The sequence below is a fragment of the Rhopalosiphum maidis genome, chromosome 2 (genome assembly GCF_003676215.2).
Source record: "Rhopalosiphum maidis isolate BTI-1 chromosome 2, ASM367621v3, whole genome shotgun sequence".
NCBI classification, from domain to species: Eukaryota; Metazoa; Arthropoda; class Insecta; order Hemiptera; family Aphididae; genus Rhopalosiphum; species Rhopalosiphum maidis.
This window is the reverse complement of record NC_040878.1, coordinates 1,750,092-1,772,856: the sequence shown is the minus strand read 5'-3', so window position 1 is coordinate 1,772,856 and position 22,765 is coordinate 1,750,092. Positions and strand designations below refer to the sequence as shown.

The 22,765-nt window shown below is 29.6% G+C and overlaps 1 protein-coding gene across 3 annotated transcripts in view; it reads right to left on the bottom strand.

Moving 5' to 3' along the window:
* LOC113552986 (ecdysone-induced protein 78C) overlaps positions 1 to 22,765 on the bottom strand; it is a 61,701-nt gene that overhangs the window by 8,662 nt on the left and 30,274 nt on the right. For all 3 annotated transcript variants that reach the window (XM_026956072.1, XM_026956070.1, XM_026956071.1), the window contains 3 exons: positions 10,014 to 10,135; positions 7,068 to 7,209; positions 1,045 to 1,421 (listed from right to left, as the gene is read on the bottom strand). In XM_026956072.1, coding sequence (XP_026811873.1) covers positions 1,045 to 1,421; positions 7,068 to 7,209; positions 10,014 to 10,135 — 641 coding nt within the window. The remainder of the gene's footprint in view (positions 1 to 1,044; positions 1,422 to 7,067; positions 7,210 to 10,013; positions 10,136 to 22,765) is intronic.

The following is a 22,765-nucleotide window of genomic DNA, read 5'->3' as shown; positions in this document are numbered from 1 at the left end:
ATCCATTTAAATTCAAAATGAATATGCCCTTTGCTTTCAAACATTTAAAAACAATGCCTTGATGATTATTGGAAATTTAAATTAAACTTTATAGGCGTGTTTCAATATGATACATTATTATGATATCTGGTTTATGTAGATATATTAGTATATAATAAACCACGTGAACCAGAAAAAAATCGAAAAATTATTCAAAAAGTGTATAAATGCATAAATTCGTGAAAAAACAAAATATGCGTCGATAGACACAACACAGACGCGATTATTCTAGTACACGCGGTCGTTTAGCCCTTAGAGCACATCTCGAATCCAATAATAATCTACCTTAACGTATATTTATGCTAGCATATTACAATCCTAATCATAGCCATTATTTCAGGAAAATATAAGACTTAACGGATGATAAAAATAAACTGCACTCCCATTGTTTGGATTAACTTTAGAAGCTATTTATTGGTGGGAGCGAAGTGCTTCTACTTTCACATTCGACCTGGTAAGTGGTACTTAATACCTATATGTGAGTGATGGACTTAGAATTACATTTATTTTTTTCCAAACTTATGAACTATACCGATTTGACATACTACATTGTCATAATAAATTATAGTGATGATAATATGTTTTCAATGAGCATAAATTCAATGTACATTATTGGTGGCTTTTGGTGTCCTAAAAGTTTTATGGAAGCACACAATAAAGTTGAGAAATAATTGGATACGGATTTTATGTGCTCTTAGAGTTGAGTTTTTGTAATTTGGAAAATAAAATTAATTTAACCCAAATATCCGTAGTGTACTCATATTATTTATGCAATATAATTGCTATAGTGTGTTATGCACTTAAAATTATAAATTTACAGTTTCCTTTTTTTATGGGTTCAACGAGTCCCCAAAGCCCCGCAATTATTTCCACTAATGCATAAGTGCACTCACAGTCGTTGTCGCACTACCACTGAAATAGATTAGCACTGTGGCGAATAGTAATAAACAATAAAAATTAACCAATTGGCAATAATAATTAATATGTTTCGTAAGAAATAATTACTGGAGAGGCCACGGGTTTCCGAAGTAGTGTCCTGGTCAGCTCGTCCGTGTAATCGCAGTTAGTGAGGTGTGCTTGCGATATGGCTGCGATCACGTCATACGATATGGACACGCTACCGCCGTTGGTCTCGATCACTGCGGCCGGCCCGGTGCCAGACATGATTGGATCGGCCACGGCTGGTGCACTGCCACCGATTCCTATGGCCACAGCGGCCGCAACGGCTGCGGCCGCGTTCGCAGCAACTGTCGTCGTGGTGGCCGTCGTGGTGGTCACTTGCACGGCCGCCGCCGCCGCCATCGAATCGGCGACCGACACAGTCTTCGACTCCGACTCGAGCTGCTCACGAGATCTCTTCGGCACTCTCCCATACCGAACGGCTGAAAATAACGATACACGTCAGGATAAATAAAATAAATAAATGCTCATCCACTAATCCACTAAAATTTTAATACAAATTAACTTCGAGTTTGATGTTCGTTTTGAATGTGTTGAATGTACTCCGAAAATTATTCTGTTTCGCAATGGGTATGAAATTAAAAGTAAACAGAACAGTTGTCATTCAAAAAAATAAAAATAAATTGTTAAAAATAGAATTTTTTCAAAAAATATTTTGCAATAGCATACAATTATTAAAATAATTTAAAATTTTTGTGTCACTTATATACGTAAAGTGAAACGTAATAACTAACGGTGATAAATAAATTAATGTATTTATATATAAGATACAAATATGACATTTTGTTTTGTATTCTTTTAGAATAAAGCTTAACACGTCAACTTGCATACTTATTTAATATTAAACTAGATATATTTCTATTACTAAGTTATGTTATATATGTTATTGTATATCTAACCTAATCTAATATAACCTTATTAGTTCAAAATATAAATTTTTTATTATTATTAATACTTGTAAATTTGATGCCATAACGATTGTAATAATATATTTAAATTGTAATTGTATACAATAAAAAGATTTTTGATATTTCCTGAACATATACGATACACAACGTACAGAAATGTCTGGAAATTGCCTATGCTATTATTGATGAGGAATATTTTTACCGAACGAAAATTAGATAAATAATTATTGTCATATTTCCATTAACTGGCTATACGCGTATTTGCTTGAAGTTTAACGTATGTACAGCTTATGTGAAATGGTATATCAGCCAGCAGGACGATTGTGTTAAAGAATTTGTATTTATACTGAGTATACTGTGCATAAAATCATAGCATGTATAGTATATAGTACTATGTAGTGTATACGGTAATAGGCTACGAGGTATGATGGATTTTTGCGGTATCGTGGCATTTCTGTACATGATGGTATTAGGCTAATAGATTTTTTGCGGTGTTGGGTCGTGTTTTTCCGGTAATGGAAAGTCAGGTATACTATACAGGATTATTCACTCGTAAAAATACACAAAAAAAATCTAAGTATTCACAAATAATATACAAGTCACCATCCTCAAAATTTTAATATTTTAGTTATTAAAATTTAATATGCATGATCATGCTTGGTGAGTCATGTTATATACTACCCATCCACCCGAGCAAAAGATTGTTCGATTTTTTGGATCTTTATCGTGTGCACGGTTATTGGTGAAGCTGTGTAGGTTCATTTCTGTGCAGGCGTCATAATAATATCGCCTTCGTAATCGTGTTCGTATATATATAACAATAAACAATACACTAATGAGTAAAATATGAATAAATAATAATAAGGTGATAAAATTATGATGACCATGTAAACAACACTGCAGTGGTGAACTGGTGACTAACTTCTATTTTTCAAATGAAACTTTCCCTTTCTAATGTAAATCATTTAACATATAATTTTTCTGAAAATGTTAATTAAAATCAAAATTCAAACGAGTAGTTATTGAGATATTTAAATTTATGTACTACGTATAGTCGATTCATGGTAATGAGTTTAGAATATTTAGAAGCTATGGTTTTTCGAAAATATTGATAATTCGCATTAAATTTATAATTTATAAAAATTGTATAATAAAGTATAAAGTATAGAGTACAATAAATATTAAAATATTTAAAAATTCTAAATAATAGAATATTTATTATTATATATCAAATGGATGTGAGCATGTTTGGTGAACCACATTGTACAATATGTCAGCGTTTTTAAATTACAATAATAATACACTATATAATATTTCTCTGTGTATAATCTCTGTTACGTTTACTTGTATCTGTATGTACATTTCTGCAGCGTTGTCATCGATAGTAGGTAAGTATATAATATAATATTATACATTTTTACTATTTGAACGTGTATATTCGATACGGTTGATCAAAAGAAAGACACAATAATCGCCGATAGATAATAGTACAGCGCAGTGCAAAATATATCTGATAGATATATATGTTATAATAATATGTTACTGTCGCATGTGTTCACGTGTTTTTTTTTTATACAATACTGCGAATTTTTTTGATAGTGGTTTATTTTATGAAAGGTGGTGGTGTATTATGAGCGGACTGAGTAGGTACTTGAAAATATATAATATATTACACTTAAATGTTCAACGTACCCTTCATACATTTTTTAAAAGACCAATGTAAGTCTTGAATAACGCTTACTTTTAGATTATACTTAAATAGCAAAGTTATATGATTACTTCTTCCCAGTATGTTTTCTGAACCTACAGCAGATGCACTAACGACCGTTAGTTAATTTAAATTATAATTAATAAATTTAATCAGACAAGATCCGCAAAATTTTAAATTATTATGATTTTAAGCAAAAAAAGTTTTTATAGTTTCAAAATCCATTTTTTTTTATGTTTTTCAAACTTGAGTAACTTTTTTGTAGTTCTGGTATCGAAAAAAATAAAAACTACTTTGCACAGAACAAAATCTCCTTTTTCTAGTGTGACAAATGTGTTGCCTAACTTAGTCTACAGCCCTAATGATTTTTGCCCACATGAAATGGTTTTTATGTTATCCGTTTTGTAAGACGAAGACAACACATGCGGGCGAAGCGTCCTTTAATGTTATTGCTGAATGAGTTATTTTCTCGTTAAATATAATGTCTATATTATGTTTGCTTATAAAAATATTATTTGGCGAGAGATGTTTTCCGGAACACGAATAGTATCAGGGATTAAAGGTAATGTAACGTAGTTACTTACAAAATATGCATTATTGTTGATAGCCATATACTATATAGTGTCTATTTAGATTAGATCTATTTTACTTGATTTATAGTAGGTTTTATTTATTCCTTATTAACATTGGTATCTAAAAATATTATCTAATTTGTGTTAATAAATATAAATCAAATGACACAAGTAGTAAATCTGAGATTTCAATAATAATATATTTTAAAACTATGTGCCTAATGTATATTGATATAGAATATGATATACGTACAACGATTAAACAATCTCTTCTGATTTATTGGTCGACTTGAAAATTTATAATATTAAATAAAAATAATAGAATCATCTATTAAATTATCAAGTAATTTATTTCATAATATTATGTAAAATTTAATTTTCTAGAATTCAGGTCTATATTAAACTTAAGAGGTGAAAAAATAAAATATAATTATTTTTCCGAAAAATGAGGATAGAGCTTACAATAAAGAAACAAAAAAAGCTAAGAAGTCTATTCACGATTATATTATGAGATGAAAGATTACGTATGAAGAGTTTATTATTTTTAAAATTATAAGTATAATAGTACCTATACACATTTTCTATTATAATATTATTATAATCATACTAACAATATTATGTTCACATAATAATAAAAAAATAAATATAATATATCAATACTAAAGTCAAAAAAGTGATTTTTATCGTGTATGTATAATGAATATTATTAACCACATATTATATTGACCATATCGCAAAATAGAAAACAACTAAGAAGGTATCTATAAACGTAAACTGTTATGATTTTTATAATATACATATGGAAAACTCGAACCTGTTAAACAGCACACAAACACACACATGCACATATATAAGACTGAAATGAATAGTTTTGTAAAGAGTTGGCTCTGCATGTCCAATCACTTATCCAAATCATAGTGAAAATCAGTATAGTTTCATAGACCCAATTATTCTTGTTTCCGAAAAATTGAACAACGGAGGTAGGAACACATCTGGGCGCTATCTGTCCGTTTCTCACGACGAATTTTTAAAATAATGTCTTTGAAATCATATACATATTATCATTGATTATATATAGTATTTACTATTATTTTTTCGAAATTAACTATTATACTGGTACTAGAGGAGAAGAATTTTGTAGAAATACATTTTCATAAAGTAGTACATTTCGGGGGTAGGGTCTAGGGACTTTGACCCTTAAGTCCCACTGTCCTATGTGTTTTACTGCTAGGTAGGTACATTTAATACTGATTTAAACTTCAAATTGAAATACGTACACCGAGCTCTGTATTTTATATTTATTCATTTTTTCTGGTACGAATTCGGATATTATATTAATATTAATTGGTATATGATAATATTATATAATATTTAAGATTAATAAATAATAATAAATACGTATATATATCTATAGTATATGTTATACTTTGTTACCGGAGTCGCATGACATTCGGCATGTGTGTGTATATAATATACTATTGTAGCAACTGGCAATAAAAGGTATACGCGACCGTAGGTGTTTTCGAGCCGTTTAAACGACCGGTGCAGCGATGTTTAAAATATGTAGATTTGTATTGAATGTGGACGTTCGGCCACTGAACTCGAATCCGGTGTCAAAAGTGTTTGTAACTAGCCATATAGCCCGCGGGCATGTTGACTAAGCTGGCATGTTATGTATTTAGTATGTTGGTGTGTAGAGAGGGGAGAGGATAGTCGCGAGTCCCCTTGATCAACTGTCACACCCCCAAAATATTTTATAATAAATTATATTATTATTATGTTTGAGCCTAGCTACATCAATTTTATATGGTTTATAATTATATTATATAATATGGTTGTTACTTATAATATTATTGTTATTGTAGTTTTGTTTCGCTGTGAAGATTGTTATGATTTGGATTTAGATAGGCCATAATTAAAAATAAAGCTAACACAGGTAATCGTTGAAAACAAAAATTACAATATTTTAGCATATTAATAGCCGAGTAAAAAATATTATAGTAAACGTCAGCGGGTTTTTACTTTTTTCTCATCCAGAGGGTGTTTATAATAATATTGTAGTCTTTTAGATTATTATAATTTAAAAACTACCGAGTAAATATTAAATAATAACAATAATAATAAATATTCTGGTGACTATTTTGAAAAAAATTATATTATATAATATGTACATTTAATAATATTAATTTTAAAGAAAACTGTATTATAAAGTATGACGCCGACTATGACATCAATTGTTTATATTAATATATAAGTGCAATTGTAATATGTATGGGTAAGGCAAAATTCGAAGAAAATATGATTATTGAATTTCACAACGTAAGTATATTACTTAAAACACTAATGAAATACCTTCAAATAAATATAAATGCCGGTCTTAAATCATATATTATTATTGTACAACGTGCTGTATATAATCTTCTTATACAAAAATGAAAAAAAATACATTTAAATCGGCCAACTGAATCACTTGTAAAATAATAAATTATAAATTTTCCACAAGAATAAATAGTTTTCTCTTATGCTGTTGGCAGATTATTCAGATTATTACAAAACGTGTGCTTTTAAAATGATTACTCAATTTACTTTGATAAAAAGAAAATTATAAATATTATTGTGCATATTCAATCCACTAAAATGCTACAGAGAAAACACATTTCGCTTATTATAAAAATCAGTTTTGTTTTTAAACATCATACATTACATAAAATAAATAGTTTGTTTTTGAAACTTGACGGCGAGTACGTTCATATAATAATACATTGAACAATTTCTAAATTAATTTTATAATATTTTTCTAAATGTTTATTTCTATGTATTTCATACATATATTATTCACCCGTAGCGAGTTAGTTTTAAAATTGTAGAAATTGTACTTACAATCCCTGGACATGCCGACCGTCAGACATTTTTTGAATCGGCAGTACTGACATCGATTCCGGTTTAATCGGATCACCAAACATTTACCGTCTCTCAGACACCGATATTCGATTTGTTTTTGTATACTCCGCCTGAAGAACCCCTGTAACAAACATTTTTTTAGATTATTTATAATAACTAATATGTTTGAAATTATCTCTAATGCACGATGCTGCGTTGGACAAAATTGGGGTCGTTAAGCTATGCAATTTACAGGCGATATAGTGAAAAGAAAATTTGTTCTTATGCGTTGCCGTTATATGAATGTTATAATAATAGAAAAAAACCGTCGAAGGTCAAGGAACCGGATAGTCCAACGGTACCGCATTATCCGCCTGTTTACATTTTTTTTCCATCTATACCGTCTGATGTCTTATAATAATAATACATATATGCTTTCGAATAAAACGAGAAAATATACAATAACAATATAAGTATATGTAATTTTAAAATTTTATAATTTTAACCACTCATGATCTTTATTGTTTTTTGTTATTATTATAATATTTTTTTTATGCTATTGTGCAACCAATGGACACAGTATTTATTACCGTGAAATAATAATTATAATAAAATTTTTCAATCGTGCGTAATAATGGACTGGAAAAAATGAAATGATCCGGGTAATTTCTTTTTTACTTTATAATTTAGTTTTTCCAACACACGTCAGCGTATTTGATAGATTGTTTAAAGTAAACATGAAATATTATGTACATAAACATCAAAGCGGAAAGACAACACTTTGCCTCTATATTAAAAAGGTTTATACCTATTTATATGTATATAATACAATATAACAAATCTATGAGTAACGTGTAAATATATTATAAGCTTATATATGTATATGAACGTCAGGTGTGCTGTACAGCATATTGTGTGTTTAAGTCTTTTTCAATATACGGACGAGTTGTACAACACACACGTACAGTCCATGTACTGTCCGAGACAGTTATCATTTATTACTACCGTCCCACCAAATTAATTAGACACACTTAATATTGTGACTATACAATACATACTTTATACAGGTATATATATTATATTATATAGTGTAGTGTACAGTGTATGTTTATTATAATTAAGTCGGTATTACTGTATAGGCACAAGATAATATCCTCAAAACGTTGTAGAAAATTTCGACATCTGTGTGTGGATATAATAATTGATATATAGTATATTATACATAGATAGACATAGGACTTATATCATTATTTAACTTAATCATCATTAATTATCAGCCGTGATTTTACTATTTATGATATATATATATATATTTATTATTTTAATACATGATTAGGAGTCGATATTAATTTTCTAAATTATTTAAATTATTCATTTATTACATCCTAATTTAGACCATCATAGTACTTACTTTTAATTCACAAATACTTCTTAAAGAATTTAATTATAAATTTTATTTAATTCTTTATTAATTATTATAGTGTTTTGTGGTACTAAAATAAAAAAAAATTGTTTAGTTAATTTTTGTGTATTCTCATACTTCTATAATACACCAATTACTTTTAATTACTTTATAATTACTTTTATTTTTTGTTAATCGGATTTAATTTTATATTAAAAAAAATAAGGCTGAACTAAAAATAATATATATATATATTTTAATTACTTCTTATTTTTATAAATGAATTTGAATAAATAGTTCTTAAAATTTAAATTCTCTGATAGGAACTATAATTTTTTTAATTACAACAAATACAAAATGGAAGCGAAATCAAACTTTAGCATTTAACTAAGATTTCGTACTTGGGGAGAAGGTATGTGAGTACAAGAAAATATTCCCGACTGTTGGGAACGATGTATGGGTGTTGGGTATCCGGAAAATCAATTTAAACTCGAAGTTCGACCCGTACTATTTATTATAACAGTGGGGGTAAGGATGCTGTCACGAGGCTTGTAAAAAAAGAGAAAAATCAGACAGGTTATAGATTATAGATACCGGATGTTGGGTACTCGTATCTCTTATAGTTTATACCAACACAGATAGTGGTGTATAAAAACTTAGGCATTGGTTAATCCTATAATAAAAACTTAAAATCAGTAATAAAATCAAAAAAGTTCTGAATGGAGTTCTGTAATCTGAAATGCGTTTTATGCAAATATCTCGTATACTGGTTAGGGTTAAAACGTTTAAGACCTTATACTCACTTTTCCACAAACTATATATATGTATATATATTTACAACGCAGAAGATGTCTCATAATGGTTGTTTTCAAAAATATCGACCTGCCAACCATAAGTTTATAACCACCTTCTGCCTAAACTTTAAAACTTACATAACTATATTTGAATTCTTAATGGAAATGAGTAGTTTAACTTTTAAAAGATTTACATAAATTAGCAATATCAAATTGTTAAGCAACACAAAAACAAACATTTCGATTTTATAATTTCGAGTTTAGGTGAACTAAACATTTTCATAAATGACTATAGTATATAATACAGTATTAGTTTCTCAAAATTATGTTAGTAAAATATTAATTAAAGATGAAAAGTTATTGACGTGGAAGATATATGTATATTAGGTATATTATTATTGTTTTATGTGTGGTAACGATAAACGTAAACTAAAACTTTGTAACTAATATTTAGTTTGATAATACGAATTTTTTTCTGTGAACCCTTGTCGCGACACTCGCATTGCGCGCGTATATTCTATTATTCTCGTCAGCAACTTCCCGCAGAAGATAACATAATATACAATTATTATTTTAATGTGCATCACGGGTTTAAAGGCCGCGAGTATAATAAATAATCAACAACAACTTGAGAGTTAAAAATTACAACTGAAATGTACGTAATCTCACTAAATTATACATATCAAATATTATATTGTAATTAACGTAATATAGGTATATATAATAGTATGTATCATTGCTGCTGTGTACCTTGCATCCTTCGCACGACGTGACGCCATAGTGGTATCCAGACGCTTTGTCGCCGCACACTCGACACGGTACGAACGATTTGGCCGGCGTAGTGTTCGAGTCGGCTGCCGCAAAATGTTGATCTGTAAACAAAAAATAATATATTTTGATAAAGATTGAAATTCGCAACAGAATAATGTTATAATTTTAACGTTTTGAAGAAAAAGTTTTGTTTTATTATTGTTAAATTATTTGCGTCGACGTAGGTACTCAGTGTTATTACAATGTCGGAGTTTTAAAAAATATTACACAGAGAAATATTTTCTTAATTATATGTACCTGGTCGGTTTTCATTATCAAAATTTGAATTACTCTCTCGCGTTGACTAACATTTAATATCAGTTACATAGTGTTTACACATTACATGTAGTGTCTCAATGAGTTTATCCCCGTATACACATTATATATAAGCATCGTACTATGTAAAACTCGTGTTATTATATTTTAGATAAATATAAATAAAATATGTACTTGAATATTTAATGGAATTTGATGGTTTGATGTATTAAAAATGTTCAAAAATATTAGTCATACAAATTTACTACACACGAGATTTTTAAGTAGATATTCTTAAAACAAAGTTCATTATTCTTATTTTCAATTTAGTTAACTAAGAAATACTAAAAATACAGCAAACATTGAACGTCGATATTTATTATATTAATAATTTTCAAAAATCATAAATAGTAAAAGAATTGTATAGACTGGGACAAATACTTTGAGACGATGTGACGCTTTGTGTGTATTATGTATAATAATATTGTCACAGATACAAGCACAGCTAAAGACACGAATTGGTAAAATTATAATTTTATATAATATATTTGAGGACATTAACATTATCGATAAAATCGATCTTATAAGTGATAACTTGCAATATATATTTTACATGTGTCATTTAAATAAATTCTTATAATTTTAAGATATTTCAAATTTAACGTTTTAACTGTTTTAAGGTAGCTCAAGGAATTTCAATAAAAAAAAAAAAAAAAAAAAGTAATAGAAATTGTTGCATGAATACATGATACAAATTATAAATGTATACAATAAACGTTGTACATACAACGTCAGTTATTTTTTTATAAATATAAATTACAAACTAAAGGAGATTTATTTGAGTTTGAGAATCCTTGATGACTTTCTACTACTCGTAAAAGATATCGTTTTCGATCTTTATGTTTTTATAAACTTGATTGGGTAATAAGTATACATAATATATAATATTATATTTTCAGTACGCGTTTTCAGAGCTTTTAAATCGCAAGTATAAGTGTACATTATATTTTCTACGCTCAGAGGAAAACGGCAATATCGTTTTGCCAAAAACTACTGACATCGATCCGCCACCCGGGACTGTATATAATATATATATACGAATGTATATAGACGGGGCCTCGCAGGGAATCCAAGAAACTAGGTCACCAGACCTGTCACGCCCTACATTTCATGGTACCCTCGCGATATACACGTAGTCACTGCTGTGTACCTTGCAACCCCGTCCTGCAGTATACGTTATATATTTATTTTTTTCACCCGCCGACAATAAATCATCTAGCCATTTCAATCATTGCAGCAATAACAACTCGACGAGTATTTTTTGATTTTTCGTCTATATAATATGTATATATATATATAGTATACTGCATACTGTAAGCATATAAGACGGAAAACAGACCAATGTAACTTATGCACAAAGAAATATATAATATTATAAGTATAACTATTATATTGTATGATTTCGATCACTCGTTAAATTGACGTCGACGTTAAAAATACAACTCGTGTAAATGTAATATTGACTATTGGCCACCTAATAGAATAATACTAAAATAAAAGTCAGAGTAGATTTATTCATACATATTATATTATAATGTCCATAAACACCGGTAATTTAAATTTCCTTACATCCGAGAGAATACTAAAATACTGTGTACTTAACGATGTAATCGTTTTATGGACTATGGCTGTACTTGTACTTTACTATGTATTGCAATTGAATATTATTTTATGTCAATCAACCAGAATATCATAAATATATAAAGATAATGTAACGATATTACATTGTGAGGGGTCAACATACGTTTAATATACTTCATCAGTTCATAAAACCGATTTTAACACCAACACGCGATGGTGTTTAGGTAGGTAGAGGTAGGTACTTAATTAGTTATTATAATCGCAACCGTTATGATATTATGTAGAGCATAATAAGTAATATACATTTTAATAAGATCAGTTAATAATAATCCGATTATCCATCGTTAACTATATTTTAATACATGTAAAATATGCAAAATGAAGTGAGATGAAAATAAAACGTTCCTAACTTTAATTATCCGATTACAATGATATTGAAGTGTAGATCGAAGGCGTGATAGGTATCGATATTAAAAACGTTTTATTTTCTAGGACTTTTCTAGGGATTTCTAAATCAAATCCATCACAATTTCTTAGTTGTAGAATGTAATATTATTTTACTCGGAACGATATAATTACAATATACACTGCAGTGAATGTCTGAAAAATCGCGCTTAAAATACACGCCGACGCCAAGTAGGAACGGCTATGATTCGCGCGGGTAAGAAGTGAACTTTAACAATATCCCGGAGACTGTGGAACAACAATACACAAGGTGGAAAAAAATATGATCGTTACAAATGTTTCCCATACGTACCTACATCTGTACGCGATATTATTGTAATACGAGAGTGACGCACATGTTGAGATTTGAATGCCAAGGCGGTGGAGGTTGTGGGTGTGTGCCGTCACAATAATAATAATAATAATAATAACATGGTAGGTGTACTACAGCACTGATGTGGTGTATAGGTATATATAGGTACACGTGCATGATATTATAATAGTAACCGGGCGAGGAGTAAAAATATAATAGTAATAATAATAATAATAATAATATATAGAAAGAGAACTATCTGCTGCTGGTCCGACGAATACGTTTATATATATATAATATTATTATTATTATAATAGCAGTCGACAGTCGTATGTATCTGCGCGGTGTACTGCTGTGTCTGTATAGAGAACATCACGATTACACGTTATATTATACATTACGATGAAAAACGATTATTATCTACTCGTTCGTAAAATATATATAATATACTGCAGTAGATAGATATAGCGAGCGCAGGACACGCAATCGCGGTGTAACAAATTTAAACCAAAAGCGCATTGATACTTATACATATAATATTTTAATTTTGACATAATATGCGAAAAAACCCAATATCAGTTTTTACAATTTAAAATTCAATTTAGTTGTTCTGTCTATTATAAATTATAATAATATATAATATATGTCCATGAGCAAAACTGCTATAGTACATTCAATAACAATTATGTAACGTCATGAGTTCCACTACGATTGAATTTTGCATTGAAGTTTTTCGAGCAAAACTTCTATATATTTCTATGCAATAATACAAAATAAGATATGTGGGACCCTACAGCATACATTTATTTTTTATACATTTATTACAAAAACGTTTATTATATCATTATTAAAATTGCACATTTTATTACTAGCGATGTGTATGGGTATAGTGAGTGAGCAATGATAATTTTCACCAACGGGCTATACGCTAGCACAATAAAATGTGGATAAAATCCAATGACCACATTATATTACTTAATATTATAATAAATTTATAACCAAGGGTACCTGTCCTATATAAATATACATAATATATACATACCTAAACATGCGATTTCTACTGGCTACTACGTGGTCTTAGATAAACCAAGAAGTAATAATTTCTATTTTGTTTATATAATATATTATTGTAATTATTACAAAGAGCGCATATTGAAATATTGCAGTATAAAGATAGCATTAAAAGAAAATTTATTTCATTAATTGTTTTAACTGTATTAAATACACGTGATACCTATAGCTATTATGTATAAATATAATGTTATTAGTGTTATTACTATACTGCAGAGCATGCACAAACTATTCTAAAGTGTGATCGTTAACGGACATCAATGTGCCTATCTATGATTTATGAATATTATAATACTCGCATTATTATATATGTTATACCTATTAACCTATTTGTTACACCCCAAGGAGCACCATGAGCTTATACAGGTACATACTACATGCTTTTTCTGATATTGTAAGTATTTTTTCCCTACCTAAATCTCCATACCATTTTCTACCAAAAAAAAAAAATGTTTAGTAAGATAATATTTTATTTCTAAGTACACTTTATTTAAATTTAATATCTTTTACATTTTTATTTTACCGATAGATTGTACACATATCTACTAATCTAGTAGAATTGATAAAATTGGTCAATTATGTAAATGAAACAATGATAAAGTTTATTTTATAGTAGTTATTATGGATTTTAATCGTGCAGAAAATGTATTGTAAAAAGTAATCATTTATATACGTATACATACATTATATTTATATAAATTACGCTATGGGTTTACAATATAGATTTTTTTTAAATAACTAACACTATAAAAATTAGCAGTTAAATAATATTATGACACTATTGTAGGTGGTTTTGTTTAATGTTGATGGTATATTTTAAATACAGAAAAATATAAATAAATAAATAAATAATCGGTAATTTAAAACAAAAGATTGACTTGGATGAAAATGGAATCGTTTATTTTTTTTCCTGATCAACCGACAGCAGATGAGGCTCTATATGGACATAATATGGAATCGTACATTTTTTTTCGTGATATTTTTTGTGAGAAAATAGCTGATATTGGAAAACAGTCAGTTATTAGATTATGGAGGAAAATTAGGATACATGCATGGCTGCGATAATATTATAAAAACAGGATTATCATGACAGGTGAAGTTTTCAAACTAGTCCTTAATATTGTTATTAAACTTTTAACTAGTGATAATATTGTTAAACAAACAATAAAACAACAAAAATAAAAAACTTTTTTCTGAGCGATATTGCACATAAACTATTTCGTACGTATGATGATAAAATTAAAACGACTTTAGAACGAAACGAATTACTATACACGGTCGCACGCGCGTTTAGACGTCAAAATAAAATGTCTTGTATATAATATATAATATATATATAATAAGATACCGCAGCGGGTAGGTATAGCAAACGTAATGTGTAAGACTCACGCGATCGGTAGGTAGACCTAGGTACCTAAATAGTGTTCACGGACCGTATCGAAATAAAAAGTCAAGTATACTTCTATTTAAAAAATATTTTCCAAAAAATCACTGCGGCTGCATTATATAATATTATACTCTGTGGTCGAGTCAACCGTCGGTTTTTTACAATCTCCCGTGTAAATGTTTAATACACGGCAGCTATAGATATAGGTATATATAATAGGTGGTTTAGGTTATAATATGTATATATAGTATATATTATATGTACGCGAGTATAACCGGTACTTCCGCCGTATACTCGAATAATATTATTATCACCTGTACCATGATCGCTATGTATTACACGTATCCTATATCCATACACATGTTTATACCTTATAAAATATATAATATTATTGGTAATCGACTGCGATCATACGACCCCGCGTCTTATTAATTTTCGTTTACACGCACGCGCTTCGATATGAAATCCCATCGCCGAGGCTTTCACATGAAAATACAATTCATACAATAACTTATATATATTATAATGAACTTAGATATCTTAAATAATTTCAAGAGCTCGGTTTATATGCTCTGTAGTTGAAGTCAATGAAATCAATCTCTGTCGGCTTCGACCTTTGCAAATGATTACTCAGCAGTCTTCGAAAACAAGATTTTTTCCACGATTAAAATCTTACGTGTGTACTTACTACTAATCACACCGATTTTGAACGGAAAGTGTAGCACTTATAATAATATTTTATTATAATCACATAAAAAATCGGCCTAATCGATGAGCAAAAAAAAAAAATTGCGTAATCGTGACGGAAACAATTGATATAATTTTTGATTTATTATTTTTTTCGACTTGATATACTTTTGCTGCATTACGTACTTAATTTGAACACCAATTTCAGTTTTAATGAAATATAATAAACATATTGACTATATTAAACATGTATAGGCCTTAAAAATATTTTATCGGTATAAATTTATGATACTTATTAAATTTTATATGGAAATTATTTTTCATTTTAGAACAAAATCACAAAACAATTTTATTCCATTAAAAACATCTTTGAAAAAGTCAGAAATCACTTCAATCCAGAAGACCATAGAAATCTTATTTAATCACCCCAGTCCGACGTTGATCATTGACAGACACCGCTATCGACCATTATGCGACAAGACAAATATTCTTTGTGCACGCGCTTATAGAAATTTTAATATTATAGGTACCTATACATAAAAATACCACGCCCTATTCCGTGTAGATATTTGGACTTCATGTGGACACACGGTCGGCGGTGGCATGGCGTTTTAACGGCGTAATGCCAACATCGAATTTCAAATATATAATATTGCTTTCGTAGTTAAAGAAGAAGAAGAATGGAAAAACCATCGCATAAAATTCAAGTATATATTCAACACTAATGGTCGTATACATGCATTATACAATATATTATATATATATATATACGAATAAGTTTACTTCTTGTATAAACGTAAAAATATATTTATATATTTTATATATGTATGTATGTATATATATTGTATATACGATATTTGTTTTCTTAGGGTCGTTTTTTTTGTTTTGTTTATATAGATGATGCCCAGCCCGAGGATTCGGCTATTTTATTATTGTGTCCCCCCACAGCGTCTAAATATTTACAATATTTGTACAACCGCATTGTTCGGTGAAAAGATTCGATAAATATGAATAATATATATACATAGAGTGGTTGATGATTTACTGACTTTTGTTTTGAAATGAACCCATTGATATTCTGGAGTTATCATAACAGTCATGAATACTGCATAGTTTAAAATAATCAAAAGATCAAGGAACATCTCGAACGATGAAAATGATAAGTCTAAGTCTATATCATGGAATTCTTAAGTCATAATACATTTAAAACGATTATCAAAATTCTATGTTATTGGATTACAAAATTATACACAACTAACTACGTGTTTTAGTTGTTTCTATTACACTAGCTATAGACTAGCTTTAGATATACTCGTATTCCAAGAAAAATGCACAATAAGACTCGAAGTTATATTTAAATCGTCATGATTGCTGTTCTTATTATGTGAAACGCAATAATAACGACTTTTCAGTAGTTATACGACAGTCACTTGATATTCAACCGATTCGAGTCAAAGTTTAAATATTGAAACGTTAATTTTGGCCAGGTACACTAATTTATCGATCTGAAGGATTTCTTCCAAAAACGAACGAATTGAAAAAGAGTACTTGATATTATACCGATACCACGTTTAACGAACTCGATTCGAAAATCAAAATGATTTACAATGAGATCGTATTTTCTAAATTATTTGAATTCTAAGTCGAAACGAATTATGCACGATCCAGATGTTTATATCAACACCTATATAGGAACGTCATTTTCGCACACTCAATAATACCGCGACCGAGAGACATCTCAAGACTGACTGTTCGCTCCGAGAATGGCGAGAATATAATAAGATATAAGATGTGCAAAAAAATAAATTATATTATTATATTTATATATATATATATAGGTAATGTCGTAATATAATACACATAATAATCTAATAAAATACAGAGTCTTCGTAAAAACGGAAAATCTCGAACACACAAAACATAATAATAATTGGAATTCGTGTGTTTTTTTTTTATCTTAAAATACACGGATGAAAATAAAGTAAAAAAGTAAAAAAAAATAATAATAGGTAATAACGAAACACACACAAAAAAAAAAAAAAAAGAAAGAAAGAAACAGCGAGACACACGACAATATAAAAGATATAAATATATTATTATTATTATATTACATTTACGTACACACACACACACACACTCACACATATTATATTATTATTATTATTATTATATACATCAGCGGCGGAGAGTGTGGAGGCAATACGAGCAGCAGCAGCAGCTAAGGATTCCGTCGCCGGACGGTTCAATAACCTTGAGTGCTTTCAGAAACACACACACACCCATGTAGTACTCTACACACACACATACATATATATATATTCTATATAGGTACCTACGAACGCGAAAGACGGTGTGTGTATTCGGGCTGCGGCGCGGTGGTGTGCGCGCGCGCGCGGCATAACCAGTTTGCCAACTCTTTTTTATAATTTTTTTTTTCTCTACCCGCAGCCTCACTTCTCCCGCACACGCGCGCTGCCGAGGCTCGTCCGTACCAAAACTTAAAACACAAAACCAGTTCCGACGACGATAAATAATTATTAATCGCCTCTCTCTCTCGTCCCGTCTCCGTCTCGCCGCGCGTTTTTCCGTCCTTCCTGTGCGTACACACACACACACACACAATTGCGCGTGGTAGTATTATTTTATTATTATTATTGTACGATCTGAGTACACGGCGTACACACATGCACGTACACGGGCCGTGGTACGTGTATATATATATATATTAGAGAGAGAGAGAGAGATAGGTATGGAGGTACACACATTATGTAGGAAGTTAAACGCACGCACCGTGCACACTGCGGCTGCAATATAATATGCGTACACGGCGGCGATAGTATATGTGCAAGACGCGCGCGACCGGACCGACTACGGTACACATTTTAATAATACACGTATGTGCCTGTGTGTATATATTATTATATAATAGTGTATTATCGGTTTAGTCCTGTGAGTCCTCTCGCATTTCACAGTGGCGTGCTCAGCTTTTTTGAAAGGGGGGGATATTTATTTTTAACTCGTCACAGACCCTAAATTTTTTTTCATGTATATTATACATCAATACAAAAACATCCAAAGGGGGGACATGACACCCTGATCCCCGCCTGTGAGCACGTCACTGTGCACGCTCGACCCGTCGCGAGTGATGTCATTCGGTAATTTGGATTATATCGAATGATCGTCATGCACACAGCACATCATTATAATCTATGGGGTGGCAAAAAAATGTCGCGATCCCATCAAGCGGTATAGTCATATTTCGGTTAAATTTCCAGTACCGGCTGATACGTTTTTGTACCGTTTCGTCCTCTCAAATATTGCGAGTGATCGATCGGCACGTTCCAAAATGTTTGCTAAATCATTTCTGTCTAAACACTCTTAGCGTTACTATTTGCAATTTACAATCGAACGTATTGTATTTCATTGTATATACACAAGCGCGATTTTATGCTGAAACTAGGTATATTATGTTTTACTCCAGAGCCGCTCTAGTTACCACCAGCCCATCTTTCACCGTTTGAGAAGAGTCTTCACAATAATATTTATTGTATAAGAACAACTCTTCAATACAGCTAAATTCGTCTCGGATTTCGACTTGAAAACTTAGCAATAATCTTCAGAATTTCAAAAACTATATATCCTACAGAGAATTTTGTGCTAGAATTATCTATATGATCATGATCAAAGCCATACCGAGGTATTTTTTTCGGATGGAGGATGGGGCAAAATATGTGTATACCTATACTATATTATGTAATTTTTACTGAATTTAAGTTTTGACATTCAGTTAAAAATATGACAATGATAAGATTTACCTATTACGACTATTTATGACTGAAAATATTTATGTTAGTGTCAACGTTTTTAAACAAAATTTGATGGGATGAGGAGGGGTCCGGGCTCTGAAGAATCAGATTTGGCCTTGATCATAAATCATAAAGATATTATGTTACACATAAATAATATATATTTTATATATTTATAAAGGTACCAATAATAAAAATGTCGAATGTTTAAATTGTTATTTCTCCATGGTATGCATATGAATAAGTGGTCTTATAATCTCGCATCATATAATTTAAAATTACTGTTATGATTTTAAACATTGACATTACGTATTTTACCTACGGACAAGCATCTGTGTAGCACACGTCAAAATTAAATAAACGTTGAAACATAAAATATAAGTATTAAAGTTCACAAAAAAAGTTAAGGAATATCTTCCGCTATCTATTCAAACCCTATTATAAATGTGTTTATAAGTAATATAATGTATTATATTACTGAATTTATATTATATCGAAGAAACAAAGACAAATTGTTTACACTAAACGATAATAATCAACTATATATTGTTGAGCACTATTTATGCCAATTAAAAAAATAAAAAACAATAATTTTAACACAACATGTAATAAGTGCATGATTAATTTGAAGCACGACTTTACACCACCCATCCAATAACACTATAAGCTTCGACAATTTAAGTTTTTTATTATTCATATTCTAAAATATAGTAAAATTTCACTATCATATATCTACATACCTATGCTAATATTATAAAGCTAAAGAGTTTATTTGTTTGAAAGTATTAATCTTAGGAGCTTCATAGACTGATTTCAATAAAAGTTATACGTAGGTATCAATAGATTGCTTGAGACTAAGAGGGCGTTTTAAGCATTTTTAACAACCCCTATGGCCTATAGGTTACTATAGTGTAGCTCACTCATGATTTTCTTTTGAGCATGTGAAAATTAAATATTATTTTGTTTGTATTATAAATGATTGCGAATGATCACTAGAAAATAATTTAAAAAAAATTGTAAGACTAATTAGTTATTAGGCGTCGCTATGAAGTTTTTTTTTAAAAATAAAATAATATTTAATTTATAGTTTATTATTTAAATATACAACAAAAGACAAAGTCCATATGTTTGAGTAACTTATGGGCTCAAAAACTCCTCCACTGACTTTGACAAAAGTTTCAGAGGCCATTCTTAGAAAAATCAGCAAAGTTTAAAAAGTAGTTTGAATTACGTTTGAAAATATACCAAGTGATATATATGTCCAATCCACCATAGGTGAATTGCCCATTTCAGTTGAATTAGGTCACAAAGTGAGGTGCACTAAAACTAAAATACATCGATATAGCGCTGTAAATTTATGTTTGTTCATTTTTTCCCGGGTGAAGTTGGGTTGTACAGTAACTAGTATATTATTTATCTCGGTCGCCTTGGAAATACACGCAACGGTTAAAATGATGGCTATTCAAAGGTGGTCATGAGCTACAGTTACTAAATAATAATATCATGGATTAACGGTGGAGTCGTGGAGATAAAGTAAAATTAAAGTAATTATATTCGTATATTATTGCAGTCATTAAAAAAATCATTCACTTTTGAATAATCTTATAAAACTCCAGATTACTGAATAATATATATTACATTTTGTCGCATAGTATACGAGATAATATAAATCTGAAATGTGACTGTTGTCTGAACGATAAAATCAAGCAAAATTGTTTAAATCACGCTGGGTCTTGTTTCGCCAAAAAACAAGACTGCAGGAGATACACAGAAGTCACAGGACACTACAATATATTAAAATATAAGGGTTATATTATAGGTTTGTCGTAATATCGTGCAGCCCATTTATTTCACTCGCGTAATATAGTTTCCGTTCAAAAATATCTCTATGATCTGTGGGGTCAATTGCATGGCAGGCCATGATTTACGGTATATATTATACCGTATGTATTTAAATCTAAAATCCCTGGTAATTAGTACTGTAATAAGAGCCTAAATGCGAGTTAAACACTTACTGATATAAATAAAATACTAAAGTAGTTATTACATTGATGCTATACATGTAATATGATAATAGAATGCATTTTTCGTAAAATGAAACGTTTATTATAAATTCACAAAATTATAATATGACTAACAATATACTAAATTGATAAGTATGAAATAATAATTGTTTTATACAGTCAAGTCTATGATACAACAGTATATTACCTCGTATTATTATATCATAATTACCTGCAACTGATTTCAATTAAATTTTTTTTGTATACGTTTATGCAAAATCGTTAAGAATATTTTAATCATTATTTATGAATTGTAAATGAACAATATTCACTCGATGTTTGTTCAAGATGAAATACCTAAAGCTCAGATTATTTGCATCGTAAAGGTAGTTATGTAGAAAAAAAAACATGACCGTGTTTCCAATTCTCGGAAAGAAAGTAACTTAGAATACTCTATAGACTTCATACAGGCGTGAATTATACTTTATAGTATGTATAAACTATACATATAAAATATAGGCGGTAAAAGTAATAAAAGAAAGCACTCTTTTAGCCATTTTTTATCGTCTGAAGAAGACCCGAAGAACAAAAAACGTTTTTATTGATCATGTCAAATCTCTTCTAATAGTTTCCGCTGTCTTAATTATTGGAATTTAAACGAGACAGAGAACGTGGCGATTTATCAACTGAACTAATAATGTATCGCAATAAGTTATGCCGTTTTCTAATGAATAATATATAACCGCGATTTTATTCATAGTTTAAATGTCATTAATTTTCGAATTTAACGTCAAAGCAACTGAGTATTATGTTTTTTTTTTTTTTTTTTAATATTTACGTTCTTATATATAAATATAGGTAACTCGCAATTTTAAAAATTCAAATCGATGATAATTATTTATTTGACTAATTGTATAATACGTATAACGTACATACGAACATAATTATTTTGTGGTATATAGGTTTTTATAGCTATACGTATTTTGTTCTACTGTGATTCGTTAAAAATACGAGATTTCGACTACACCATATAAAATGTGTAGAGATATCCGATTTCGATAGAACCCCAAACAGGAGTTAGAAAC